This window comes from Mytilus trossulus, chromosome 7 (assembly GCF_036588685.1).
Source record: "Mytilus trossulus isolate FHL-02 chromosome 7, PNRI_Mtr1.1.1.hap1, whole genome shotgun sequence".
In the NCBI taxonomy this organism is placed as follows: Eukaryota; Metazoa; Mollusca; class Bivalvia; order Mytilida; family Mytilidae; genus Mytilus; species Mytilus trossulus.
Window position 1 is genome coordinate 32,249,916 of NC_086379.1, and position 15,792 is coordinate 32,265,707.

The 15,792-nt window shown below is 32.7% G+C and overlaps 1 protein-coding gene across 1 annotated transcript; it reads left to right on the plus strand.

Annotated features, from left to right (window-relative positions):
- Positions 1 to 608: 608 nt before the first annotated feature.
- LOC134724954 (cerebellar degeneration-related protein 2-like) lies at positions 609 to 15,758 on the plus strand. Its single transcript, XM_063588369.1, has 4 exons — positions 609 to 833; positions 10,791 to 10,903; positions 12,359 to 12,507; positions 12,837 to 15,758. The coding sequence occupies exons 1-4, from the start codon at positions 773 to 775 to the stop codon at positions 13,843 to 13,845; spliced, it is 1,332 nt and encodes a 443-aa protein (XP_063444439.1). The 5' UTR covers positions 609 to 772; the 3' UTR covers positions 13,846 to 15,758.
- The last annotated feature ends 34 nt before the right edge of the window (positions 15,759 to 15,792 follow it).

A 15,792-nucleotide genomic window follows, 5' to 3' on the forward strand; every position in this document is an offset into this window, starting at 1 on the left:
TGCCCTCAGTCTTAGTGACTTTTTTAAAAAGGAGCCTAATTTGCAAGTGTCCTGTTTTGTTTCAGGATTGAGAATATGTTTTAATTTATCTATATCATTTAAGTTATTATATTTATTTTCATTTAAAAATTCTTTTCTTAATTGTTCATTTATTTTGCATTTAAAAAAGAAATGAAACTCATCATCTAGTACATCACAATGTGTACATAGTCTTAAATCTCTGGGAATTTTCCTGTATCTTCCAGTTTCTATTAATAAGCAGTGGTCACTTATTCGAAATTTAGAAATTAGTAGTCATAAACGGAAGTGTCTATTCTGCAGGGACTCTGTAAAAGTCGGCTATAAGCTACTCTTCGAAATACGTACATCTTTTTAACGGGACTGTCGGATTACAAAAGGCGATAAATATCAAATATTGTAGACATGGTTGATTTATTCTTAAAAAATGATTTATGTTAAATTGTTAAAAGGACCATACAATATGTCGAAATAATCAGAAAGTTGTTATCAATCAATACTGGTCACTCTGATTCGGATTTCCTCTATAATGATCGGTCTGTCGTACCAATATAATCTCATGCAACATTCCAAACGATGGTTAACTTGTCACATGATCAGTCATGTGATAGCCATGGTAAAATTAGATATCCATCAGAATTTCCTACGAGCATGCCACGTTGTTTATTTATTATACACATCTGTTCGTGATGTTTAATTGGAATTTTAGGACGATAATTTGCAAATAAATGGATAATTAAAATAAAGACCTAAAATGCATGAAACGGAGGATTTAATGGACGAAGCAGACGAAAACCAGGATTGGTACCAAAATGGTAGGTTCAACTTCAGCATCAATGTGTCATTCCACATTAACATATCTTATCGTGTGTTTGCACTTGTAATAATCCATAATATTTCTCTATATTGGCACATTATGAAAATTGTTTATACATTTATTTTTAAATTTGAAACTATGTCACTGTTTTTTGGGTCAGACTATATATCTTGCTGATTACAAGTACAGTGTAAATAAAGAGTACTGTACAATGTAAATAATAGATATTTGACACAGTTTATGAATATAAATTCAATTTTAAAAAAGAATTTCTGCATTTATGATCATTTATATGTTCTTAACTTAAGGGTCTATACGATCTTACAAGTGTTTTACATGTTCTTGTCACAAAATAATTGTCTTGAGATATATGTTAATGATGGCAACCCGTTATTCATTGATAATCATATTATACGTCTGTTGTGTCAGAACTAGCATACAAGGTTTGTTTACTATTTTGAGAAATGGCTAACGATGGTGATTTGCTGGCTAGTCAAAACTGTAATGAATAGTTTATTGTTATATATAAATAGTTTAATGCTTTATCCTTGCATGATAGTAAGGCACCTTAGTTCTTCTTTCATTCATGTCGTTCATTTGTCGTATGTGTTGACATTTTAAGGATTTCTTTTTTAAAGATGGTTACTTCAAATATTTCTTTTATTCATGCGATAATATATAAGATAACTTACGAAGTAAAACATAAAATATAAAATGGCTGTGTCAAGCTTAATAATATAATTTTAGTTAGTATACAAACAAGGAGGTTATATTAATTATCGTCTTTCGTCATCTCTCCTTCTCATATAACATCCTTGGTCACATGATAAACATTCACATGGAATATTTTCGATACCATCCTGGGGGGGGGGGATAAAGGGAATAAAAATGGGGGGGGGGGGCATGGGGAAGAAGGCCTTGAAAACCCACCATGTCACCTCCTTAGATACAACGAACTTTCTTATTTGATGTCATTATTGAAATGAGGTCTGTTGTATGAAAGTGTAACACATAGAAAGGTAAACAAGGGTTAGATAAGGACGATTGTGAGAACTAGAATAAACAGACAGTTGACAGATATAAATGATTATGTACCACAAAATTAAAATTTTCTAAAAGGCACTATTTCAATTGCTGCAGACCATAGCTGATTGGTCTTATGTATTTGTGATATTTTAACAAGTTAGGATCGTCATGTTGTATGTTTCAGTAGCTGGGGCAGTTTGGAGTCATAAATCGTATGTAGACGATAGCACTGAACAAGTTGTGACCTTGATGCAAAAAGTAAACTATGATCACAAAAATACTGAACTCCAAGGAAAATTCAAGACGGAAAGTCCCTAATCAAATGGCTAAATCAAATGATAAAACACATCAAGCGAATGGACAATATCTGTCATATTCCTGACTTGGTACAGGTTTTATAGTGCTATACAAAGAAGATGTGGTATGATTGCCAATGAAACAACTGTCCACAAGAGACCAAAATGACACAGAAAATAACAACTATAGGTCACCTAACACGGCCTAAACCTCTGACTTGTATAAGAGTCACAACAAATCCCATTATATTAACACGTGACGATGCGTAAACAAAACAGACATTACATGTAAAATTGATAAAATAGGGGTACAGCAGTCATCACCGTGTCACAATCTCAATTAGAACAAAAACAAACAAATATATTTTGGGAAACTGGCGTTAAGTTCGAAATATGTCCAATTAATTTTTATTACAATTAAACGCTATACGAGGTTGTTGGCATATTAACACAGTACATAATACATTTCAAGAAAATTAAAAATATCTTAACGTAATATACATGTATCAGAGACATATAATACAATTGTATTATATGTCTCTGCATGTATATAGCAAACAGATGTCGAGTCCACTCGTCTCGATCAGTGACCATGTAGGACTTTTTAAGAAATGGAAAACTGACCTTAAAACTATTGAATACGTATTATGTAGAATAGCAATCATATAGACAATTACAAGCAGACATTTACGAACATTAGGTATGATTGCATATGACAGTTGATATTATTAACCAGTGCTATAATAGGTGGTCAATAACACATGCACGTAATATTATTACATTACATGTAATATTCCTTAGGCTTTATCGTAATATCCCGTGTTCTGATTGAGTCCGCACCTTAATGACGGCGATATGTCAGACCATGGTCAGACTGAAATTGTGTTAGCAAATGAATTCAATATTCACAGTCACTCAATCTATCGCGTGTGCAGTTCTTCTCCTCCCTTTTCTTTAGTAAGAATTGAGTTTACGTGTGTCACACTTTCGCGATGATCTTGTATAACTCAAGTTTCTCATCTAACTAAATTTTGAAAATATTTCTAAACTTATTTGTTTCAAATGTTAAATCGTTTATTTTTCTCACCAGCACTGAACAAGATAAATACCTAAACTCTCAATGCAAATGAATAGGTTATCATAAATATTCACAATAATAAAATGGTGAAAAGTATCTGATATTTGCTGGATTAATTTAAAATTACATTATTGAAACTTCAGTTTGTCTCGTACTAGGTGCATTCTTAATTTCAAGTTATTATACCTTTAGAGCTACTAAACGTTTTCTAATACTATGTTACGGTTGGCAAAAGACTTCCTCGGAACGTGGTGTGGGGAATTGTTTGTTTCGTCGCGGCTGTCCGAAGTAAATCATTTTGCCAAATATAAAATTTATCTGGGTTATTGTAATCATTCCAAACTAGAGAATTTCAGGATTTTTCTTTAATCGCTTTTTCCAAAGAATGATTAATTATGACAAATACTTGTCAATTTATCACATTTTCTTCATGCATCGTCAATTTTATCACATTTTCTTTGTTCATTCATCTCTAGTGAAACAAGTCTGTCTCCTATTTTATTGATATTGAAAGTTTTTTTTTACCTTTTGTGTAACTGTAAAAGGATGTGGTAAATATGATCCATTTCTATTAGATCAGGGCACTGGATCAGGGAGGTTGATTAGATCTACTTTCAGTTTCAAGTTAGGTCAATTTTAATTACACTCCGCCTTCTATGCATGTGTTCATTGAAACATTTTCATATTTTTACCATGGACCACAAGCAATTTGTCAATATATATAATATTTATGATGTCTTTACAAACATCTTGAGGACTTGGGAACACCGGATTTAATATCATTAAGGTAGATGTTTTTATCAAGGTATCACTATAATCTGTTTGGATGAAAATACTTGGGGTTTTAAATACCAGCGGAATCTAACCGATTCATACAACGGAAATTGAACTTCCATATCTTGTCAGTTTAAACATATTTATTTATAGTGGATTGGGAAACAAGTTTTGCAACTTATATTAATCCCTTTCCAATTTGTGGGTGCAAGTGCTGCCTTGAAGCGGCATTAACCTACTCTTTTTCGAAATCTACAAGGGTGTCTTTAACGAGGGGGGGGGGGGGGCAATACCTTTTTGTGTTAATCTGTTTTGGGCATTTTCAAGGTGTTGTTAACTGTTATCTGAGATCAATGTAAGCTGTTACCTGTTTTCAACCCACTTTGTTAACTGTCATTTTTGCATTTTTTGTTAACTGTTTTTGCCTAAATCGAGGTGTTGTTAACATGTCAGTAACGGACCCCCTATTGGCCCCCTCCTCTTTAACGTGCAAGAAATATGGCTCCCTCTTAACACGGGTCAGCCATTTGTCGCCCCCTTCCGACGGACTAGCATCGTTTCATCAAGACCATACTCGCAAATGGTGTCAAGGGAGAGCCGACAATTCAGTCCCTGAAATTTTCATCCCGGAACCTTCGTGTTAGTAGTCCGATGCCCTAACCACTACACCACATCTCTTGGTGTTAACTCAACGTCAAGTCGCAAATATATCATACATTTTAAATGAGAACACATTTTGCTATACATTAAACAATTATAGAAACTGCATTTATTAAAAAAATGGTTGTGGTTCATCGGATTGAGAGAAAAATAAGACTGCCACGGTTTAACGATAAGATCGAACGTTGGATAAGGACAGACATTTTGTCTCGGTTGAAATAGGCTTCATACGGCCTCTATGAAGGGTTGTTGCAAGGCTTGTTCTTATATACAACCAGATGCTTCGCAGGGCGTAGCTTTATACGACCGCAGAGGTTGAACCCTGAACGGTTGGGGCAAGTATGGACACAACATTCAAGCTGGATTCAGCTCTAAATTTGGATTGTGATTAAATAGTTGACACAGCATAGGTTTCTGACACAGAATGAATGTGTTCTAATGAACTTAAAAATTTTGTTTTCTCTAAGAGCAATTCACTATGCTGTTCAATATTAATCCTCTCAAAATAATGTTTGAAGAAATTTTCTTTTTATTTATGAAATTTCAAATGAGAAAAATTGAACCCAATTTTTTAATCACATCCCCCTTTCCCTTATTCCAAAACTAATCTCAATTAAAATATTCTAATGGAGTTTGCAACAATAACTACTCATTTAAATACATCATAAAATAAACTAAATAAAATGTAAAAAAACTGCTTGTTATCACTGAATGGTAAAGATTATTTAAATTTATCAGTTGGTAGTAAAAAGTGAATATACATTGTATATTGTATATAACAAAGATTTAAGTTGATTCTGGACAAAGAAAGAGGACAAAGAAAGATAACTCCAATCAAAAAAAAAATTTGCAATAAGATATTTCTTGCTTACTATTTTGGACAAAGAAAGATAACTCTAATTGAAAAAAAATTTGCTATTTCACAATATTGTGAAATTAGATATTACTTGCCATTGCACAATACTGTGCAATTGAAAAGACTTGCTATTCCACAATACTTAATATAATAATTTTAGATCCTGATTTGGACCAACTTGAAAACTGGGCCCATAATCAAAAATCTAAGTACATGTTTAGATTCAGCATATCAAAGAGGCCCAAGAATTTAATTTTTGTTAAAATCAAACTTAGTTTAATTTTGGACTCTTTGGACCTTAATGTAGGCCAATTTGAAAACGGGACCAAAAATGAAGAATCTACATACACAGTTAGATTTGGCATATCAAAGAACCCCATTTATTCAATTTTTTATGAAATCAAAAAAGTTTAATTTTGGACCCCGATTTGGGCCAACTTGAAAACTGGACCAATAATAAAAAATCTAAGTTCATTTTTAGATTCAGCATATCAAAGAACCCCAAGGATTCAATTTTTGTTAAAATCAAACTAGTTTAATTTTGGACCCTTTGGACCTTAATGTAGACCAATTTGTAAACGGGACCAAAAGTTAAGAATCTACATACACAGTTAGATTCGGCATATCAAAGAACCCCAATTATTCAATTTTGATGAAATCAAACAAAGTTTAATTTTGGACCCTTTGGGCCCCTTTTTCCTAAACTGTTGGGACCAAAACTCCCAAAATCAATACCAACTTTCCTTTTATGGTCATTAACCTTGTGTTTAAATTTCATAGATTTCTATTTACTTATACTAACGTTATGGTGCGAAATCCAAGAAAAATGCTTATTTGGGTCCCTTTTTGGCCCCTAATTCCTAAACTGTTGGGACCTAAACTCCCAAAATCAATACCAATCTTCCTTTTGTGGTCATAAACATTATGTTTAAATTTCATTGATTTCTATTTACTTAAACTAAAGTTATTGTGCGAAAACCCAGAATAATGCTTATTTGGGCCCTTTTTTGGCCCCTAATTCCTAAACTGTTAAAACCAGAACTCCCAAAATCAATCCCAACCTTTCTTTTGTGGTCATCAACCTTGTGTCAAAATTTCATAGATTTCTATTAACTTAAACTAAAGTTATAGTGCGAAAACCAAGAAAATGCTTATTTGGGCCCTTTTTGGCCCCTAATTCCTAAAATGTTGGGACCAAAACTCCCAAAATCAATACCAACCTTCCTTTTATGGTCATAAACCTTGTGTTAAAATTTCATAGATTTCTATTCACTTTTACTAAAGTTAGAGTGCGAAAACTAAAAGTATTCGGACGACGACGACGACGACGACGACGACGACGACGACGACGCCAACGTGATAGCAATATACGACGAAAATTTTTTCAAAATTTGCGGTCGTATAATTACAGAGAGTGCATGTGCCAATGAAGAAGTAAACTCTCATTATCGGGTATCGGAATTGTAGCCAGAATTCCAATCGGATGTTGTTAACGTATTTTTACATCCTTCATAGATCTGAGCATAGCCATACCGACACTTTCTCAGCATGAGTCATTCTGCCGAACAATGCAAAGTCCAAATATGAAGTACAATATTGATAATATAGTACCATGAAAGTTTTATATTGTCAATACTTTCATGATAGTACTTACATGGTCCAAATGATATAGTCAAGATTTGGGTCGATAAGCATGAGATAAAAGCATTTCAAATATATGTGACCGTTCTTAATTGTAAATATAAACTTTTGGAATGGCTATATGACCGCCACGGTAACATTGATGACTCTAGGTAAGAGAAAGCTATTTTTTATAGTAAAAAAAGAGCAAATTTTGTGTTTGATTTTAAAGCTATGTGCACCAAGATTGATTATTTTTTGTATGTCCGTAGCGGAGGGGCATTAATTTTAACCCTCCAATGTCCGTACGTCCAGAAGTTTGGTTTCGTTGTCTCAACGAAATTTGCATCAACCAAATGTTATGAAAATTATACCAAATGCTAACAAGAATGAATTTTTGTGGCGTCGCTTTTACTGAACAGATTTTCTAGATGTATGTCCCTTTGCAATTGAAATATTGCTGAATTTTTCGTGTCCGTTCTTTCTCTAATTTAATTATTTTAACGGCCTTATTTTAAGGCACGGTAAGTCTCAATCAAATTTTATGAAACTTGCGCACAATGCTTATTTAAAAGTGCAAAACGCAGATCAAGTACCAATTTTGGTAGCCTCACTTTTACCATTCTAGGGCCCCTTTATAACGTTATAAGCAAACAGGGTCGTTATCTGTGTCCCGGCATGTCCCTCTGGCCTTTGTTAGTCTTGTATTATTTTAATTTTAGTTTCTTGTGTACAATTTGGAAATTAGTATGGCGTTCATTATCACTGAAATAGTATATATTTGTTTAGGGGCCAGCTGAAGGACGCCTCCGGGTGTGGGAATTTCTCGCTACATTGAGACCTGTTAGTGACCTTCTGCTGTTGGTTTTTTTCTACGGTCGGGTTGTTGTCTCTTTGACACATTCCCCATTTCCATTCTCAATTTTACATATTCTCTATTTATTTTTAATTTTTAACTAAATAAATATTCACTTCTTCTCAGTTTTTACAAGGATATCGTTCACCTATGGCTACATGACTTTTCGTCTTTTGCATGATTAACACATCAGAGTTAAGCGTGAATACAGATACACATTTTGTTCATCAAAATGTTATTTTCTGGCTGTACTGGTCAGCCTTGAATATGACCTTAATGACCGACTAATCTATAAATATATCTTGTCTATAACACCAATAACGAATTTTCTATCGCACCTACAACATTCTTGTACCATGTTAAATCGTATTTTATCGTGTTCACTAATTTCTACTCATGTCTGTTCGATCAAACATGTATAACAAGCCGTATAAGATATATTGTTGTACGAATAATCTTCGTGCTAGAAGCTCACATCAAATACTGTTTAAAGTTTATCATTGGCGGATCCAGGGGAGGAGTGGGGGTTGGAACCCCCTTTTTTTCTGGCCGATCAATGCATTTGAATGGGGACATATAGTTGGAACCCCCCTCCCCCCTTTGTCCTGGGTTGGGACCCCCCACCCCTTTTTAAAATGGCTGGATCCGCCCCTGTTTATATAGCAATGTGCATTTGAATTTGTATAATATACATATTGCGATACAATATAAAAAAAGAAGATGTGGTATGATTGCCAATGAGACAACTATCCACAAAAGACCAAAATGACACAAACATTAACAATTATAGGTCACCGTACGGCCTTCAACAATGAGCAAAGCCCATACCGCATATAGTCAGCTATAAAAGGCCCCGATAAGACAATGTAAAACAATTCAAACGAGAAAACTAACGGCCTTATCTATTAAAAAATAAAATAAAATAAGTAACACATAAACAAACGACAACCACTGAATAACAGGCTCCTGACTTGGGACAGGCACATACATAAATAATGTGGATGCACACTATAACAGAAATTATGGCTATAGGTTTATGAACTACAGATTTTCTACATTATACAAGAAAGCAAATATATAGTTTAGAAGTTTTCGTTAAATTGTAGCTATAGAACCAGGAACTTTAAAATGTTATTTCCATTAGCAACAGAACACTTGATTTTGAAATTTTTAACCGTTCAAGACCAATTACCATGAATAATGACATTGAAAGTACATCACGGAAAATTTTGAAACATTTATTTTAAGAGAGAATATATATTCGTTCAGTGAATTTGATTTGCCTGTATATATATGATTTCCACAGGAATTTTGACTGCGTCATCATATAATCAATGAAATAGATATTGCACTTATGATTTTATTTGTCACTTAAAATTATATTGTAAACATTTTAAAATGCCCATAGTTATTACCATTGTTTCCTCTAGCATTTATTTTGTTTTAATGAAGCCAATATTCACGCTGGCAGAAATCATAGATTGGATATTGATCCTTGGAACATGATTCCATTCGGTTAAAGCTACTCAGTCATGGATATTGATCACATACGACATGAGCTTGGTATGGAGCGGTGATTGTTTTAATAATGTGATAAATGAATAACGTTTTATAGAAGTTTAGCTGTAGTAACTTCTATTTTAAATTGTCAGTTGTTTTTACACGATTCATGGACACCTGAGATCTGGGACTAAGCCCAGTTAAGATGGAGTGGTTAAGTTGATGGAACTATGTAAACTATTGATTGACACACCTCTGCCATATGAAACATATTTTTTTCCAGCAGATTAGCCTGAGCAGAAGTTAATCATATGTTACTGTAACATATAAGCTTGTCGTCTAGAGTTTTGGTACTTTTCAATATTAGATCTGCAAGTCACGAATTAAGTCTTTATTAAAAATGCTGATACGCCCACCCACTCCTTATATTATACAAAGCATACTTAGTTTGAAAATATTTGCGAGTCATGTACGCGAATATTTAAAAGAGTTTGAAACCCGTCTAGACGATTCGCAATGATCATCGCTACACCATTTTTCACAGGCACAAAAGTTGCTTCATTTTATGAGCGTAAAAGTGTTTAGTCTGTTTCCAGGCCGTTATTGAAATTCTTGACAATACTTTATTTGTATATTCTGAGGGCATACTGGATGTTTTACCTAGGGAACCATCCTTAAAAATGTGAGAAGCCGAATTTCCCAAAAAATGAATGTGGAATCCAAAAAAAATGAATGTAGAATCCCGAAATAAAGCATTGATCATGATTTCCCACTGATATAGATACCCAATTTCGACGCACTGTGATTCAGATTGAAGTCATTCAATTTTAAACGCCCGTTTACGGGCGTACGTATTATGGTAAACCGTTGTCCATCCATCCGTCCGTCCGTCCGTCGTCAACATGTCGGACATATAATTTTCAGATTTGACGTATCCGAGTTTTCGGGTTTTACTCATTACAAAATTGAAAAAGAAGGATTTTCCATTTTTTTGACAATAACTCAAAAACACTTTCACCAATTTGCAATTATTTCTTATCATGATTAATTCAACACTAGTTTGCCAAAGCTAGTAAAATAGCACTAAGGAGTCCACTTTGACGGAGCCAGTTAAATTGCACTGAATAGGCCAGGCTATTTTGATGAAGTCTGCAACCTGTAAAATAGCCCAGTGACCGTCCTAATAGAAATAATGACAACAACTTTTTGTAAGTGCATACACCATGATATTTGATTAGTTTTAATTTTGGGAATGACCTTCAAGGAAACTTCTGGTTTATATATTGCAGACCTCCATCTTGCCGCAGAGCTTGGTAAGGCTTTACTTGAAACCAACAGAGAACTGGAAACACAGGCGATGCATTTACAACAGGTCAAACATGAACAAAGTCTGGAGATTGAGGTAAAAAATATAGATCACCCATTCAAAATGAGACTAAAGGTCCAGTGGCCATTCATTCAGAATTCAGAATTCAGACATTACAGGGGCATTTCAACTCATCAATTTTACTTAAATTTTCATTTCATTTATAACACAATAATTACATTACACATGTTTCATTAAAATCCATAATTTTGATTGGCTGACAACAGACATGGGACACTTGCATATAACATTCATATTTTTGTATAAAATACATAGGCTATGGTTGCACTACTATCTGTGACAATAAGCAATTCATAAAAAGCAAAGGAAAAGCTTGTATAACTCTTACTTGCATTGCTGCAGCATACAATTTTAATAAGACTTGAAGAATTGAATATTTCTTTCTATAATTTAATAGTTCCATCAGAGACATATAATACATGTCTCTGGTTTCATACTTATGAGCTTTAGACAAGGCTTTTATACCCCAATAAAATTCGAAAAAGAAAAATTCAATTCTTAACAAAAATGTACATACAAATGACAAATATTCCTTGAAACACAATAAACATGCATGGACTTATTTTGATGTATCAGCATTTAGTGTGTATTTTAGACTAGACACCTTCAATTAAGATGACCGGTCTATTGGCAAATATTTCATGCATGTTCAGGATGAGGTCTCTACAACGTGTTGTAATCATAAATATATATAAATACACAGGCAATCACATACCATTGTAAATTAACAATTTTCTAGGTCTGGTCATGGAAGTAATATTCCATGGTCTGGTTAAAAGAAAAAGTATAAATGATATTATTTTCTGAAAACATTAAACAAATGCTGCTAAAAGCTGATACAGGGTTCAATGTATAATCATATCAGTATGATTTTCAGTTTAACGAAATACCTCTATGCCTGGGATTGAAAAAGAGAGGGACAGTCAAACTCAAAAATCTAAAATAAACTGACAACGCCACAGCTAAAAATGAAAAAGACAAACAATAGTACACACGACACAACACATTGAACTTGGTGCAATTATGGATAAAACAAAGTTCATTAAGCTTAAACATCTGTTATCAGCTATAGAAAACCATTAATATAAAACACACACATTATATCACATGTGTATTACTCCTATGTCAAACAGTTCCCAGTTTTACTAACGTTGAGAAAATGATATTTTGTATTTTTAAAATATTATAGAATATTTAATTTTCAGTCATATAAGATAGATAAAGTCAACATGGTTGTGGTCCCTTCCATAACTTACTACATTTAGAAGTAATTTGATATATCTGCTGCATTGTGCAAGGGATCATTGGAAATGAATACATTTGTTCAGATATATCACATGGCCACTACATTTTGAAATACCATGGTCAATATAACACTTCCATGATAATACTTTTATTATGCTAACAGTTTGCTTAATTGGATTGAATATGATTCAAAGCTAAAGCAAATGTTTTTTTTACTAATTTTAGTTCCTATCAAAGCAATTGGAAACGGCCAGAGACAATTGTGATTCTCGGATGAAGGTGTATGAGGAATTGGACAGACACAACCAAGAGTTGGAGAAAACCAATCAAAGACTAGTTTTAGATTCCAAGGGAGATAAACAAAGGGTAGAAAAGTAGGTTTTGCAAACTAAAAGTGCATTCTGATCTTATTTTTAGTGAGAGCTGCAGATGACACAATTCACTAGTGGCTTTAAAGTGAAAGCTACATACAACTAACAACATTTGTATAGCTTACTTATTTATTTGACAGCAAAACAGCATTTAACAATCAATCTCCATCTTTAATATAAGCTACCAAATTTGACACAGGAATGCAGGTCATTTAAAAAACTTCAATCTAAACAATATTTTTCTATTGTAGCAACTAAATTGTCCAATTGATGCAAAATTTTTGTTGCCAGTACAAAATGAACTATATATATTTTGTTTTATCTATTATCAGGTTATTAGCAACAGTTGAGCATTTGGAGGATAAATGTGAAGAGTATCAGAAAAAAATTGAGGAAATGAAAAAAGAAGAGACAATAAAACAACGTCAACAAAAACAAGAAAGCAGACGTGCCTTAAGTTTGGCAAATTTAAGGGAAAGTAGCGATTATTTAAGGAATATATACATTTCTGATTTACAGTGGACATATAATGATCAATTCAAAAAATTACCAATGAACCCATATGAAGTTGAAATAAAGAAACTTCAAGACAGCATGAAACAAATGAAGGCACAAAAAATCATTGATAAAAGGAAACAGGAAGACTTAGAAACAGAAGTTTCATTATTGTGGGATGAAAATGAAGCATTGGACAAAAAGAACAAAGAGTTTGAAGAACAAATTCACATTTTGGAGGATGACCTCCAGAAATCTAGACTAGAAACAACAAAAACATTAGCTTATGAATTAAGTAAATTTGATCCTCAAAATGTGATAGCAAGTGAAGTAGAAGTTGATGATACAGAATTCACTTCTAAGGGGAAGTTAGTTAAACTGGATGGAGGTGGTAGTTTATATGGTAGTACCGAATCTGTCAATCAAATTGCACCAGACACAAAAGAACTGTCGCCAGTTGATCCGGATAAAAACAGTGTTTCAATTTTGAATGAATTAGAAACTCAATATCACAATTTATTTCAAAAGTATGAAGATTTGTTGCAAGGGAAGGGTAAAAGATCTGGGAGCTTCAATGAAGCAACAGGAGAAAGTTTTGATTCAGTACTACAAAGACAACTTGCTGTGTCCCACAAAGAAGTTCAGACATTGTTGAAATTACACACAAAAGATGCATCCTGTGGAGGTGCATCTGCCGAGGATCCACCGCCATATAAATCTATTTTTAGAGATATATTTGCAACTTTGAAGAAATCACGGATTGAGGAATCAGGGGAACATCCTACCTCAGCTAGTGGAACACCATTAACAAGTCCAGTTTGCCCAGACGAAAAACCAGTTCAGTGAGAAAGCTGAAACACTGCCAAATTAAACAGTATTCTTCAATACCATTATGCATATAAATGTAATTTGTTCTTTTTATCACTAAATGCAGTATATATTACTACAGTTCTTGTCGTAAAACTTAGCGATAAAATTGATAACAAGTCGTACTAAAATGTTCACAATTTGCAAGTTATTATCCTGCTATGCTTTTGTGAAAAGAGTTCTTTAGAATTTTCTCTGGAATATCTATGTTCACAAAAATGATGTTATTGTAATGAAATTCAGAATTGTCTGGAAAATGTAAGTAATATTATATTGGGTATTATTAAATTATATCAAATATATATATATACAATGTATTCCATAATATAATAGTATTTCAATGTATACCATGGTTTGCACATCACAAAGTGTACAACAATTAAAGTAAATATGAAGCAATAAATATTTTGGATAAGAAATATCCTTCATTAGTATGAGCAGCCTATGTTAAATGGCATGATGAGATTTATTCATAAAAAAAATGAAGGTCATCCACATTAACACTGACCGTTGTTTGTAGAAAAAGAAATTTACATCTTTATATATAATCCTGAACTGCATAGAAATTAAGTATTACAATATTTGAAAAGATAGATTTATATCATTCTATAATCTTGTAAACTATATACTCTAAGCATTTACAATACACTTTTAAGATGTAGTTTTTAAACTGTGTAAAGTATTTTTTCCATAACAATCTGATACTTTCATTAGAAGATCAATATCTACGATCTAAGACGTTCTATAATATATATATGTATAAAATTAATTAAAGTTTTGTACTAATATAAATTTATTTAAAATATAATACACGTAAATTGTAGTATGCCAATGCATCTACATATTTATTTATCCATGTTCAACACGTAGAAACATTTGTGCCAGATTTTATTTTGAATATATTATGTATATTATTAATATTAACATGACAAAGTTAAAATACTGGACATCCTCGTTTGATGTGACTGTGTTAGTGTAATTTCTCTTCTTGGTTTCAGTCATTTCAATCAAGAAACTGGTAACATTTTAGCATGTCTTCGAACAATCATTTTTTTTTATATAAAGAGGTCTTTATAAATTATGTTGTAATGTTGTGTTTCTTCCGTTGATGGCTCAATAAATTATACCCCAAGTTACATACATTATTTGTATCTAATATTCAACAAATTTTAAAATCAGCCTATACCACTAACCTTGACCACCCTTATTTAGGATTAATTACCCTCAAAATATTAACTTTTTTTTAAAGCCAATCATAATTATTTGCCACCTATAGTCTGAATGGTACTTCAGGACGGATTTGACTATCAGTGATGAACTTGGTACACCTATATAGTGCTAAAAAATAAACAACAGAGAATAATGGGCTAATAATTTGGAATAGAGAAAATTGGTATAAAAATATAGATTTACAGAAATAAAGACCCCAATACAGATCCTCATGTTTGACTATTTAATGCTTTCTATCAATATTGTATTTATATGTCTGTTATTGAAACAAGACAATCAAAAATGTGTTAGTGAGTACTGTGGATTCATTTCTATTTGTTGGATTCAAATTTTAGTGGATTTCTTGGTTACCTAGGAATATAAGAAACCACACATTCCAATGTCCAATGAATTACAAATTTTTGGTATGAATATATGCAGACTTTGGCAAAACCCCAAAATCAAATATCCACAAAAATTGAATTGGTTCTTACAAAAATAAATGAATTCACAGTAGCTAGTTTCATTGAAGCAGCATTATTATGGTAAATGACTTGCGATGTTTGACCAATACTTTTATGATATTATTGTTGTTGTTTCCATGGAAACTCTAGTCTTTTATTATTGTCTAATTTATGTTGGAGTGAGCTATTTTGTTTTCAATAAAGCAAAAGATAACTGTTTTCAATGTTCTACTTATTTGTTGTGTAATACTGG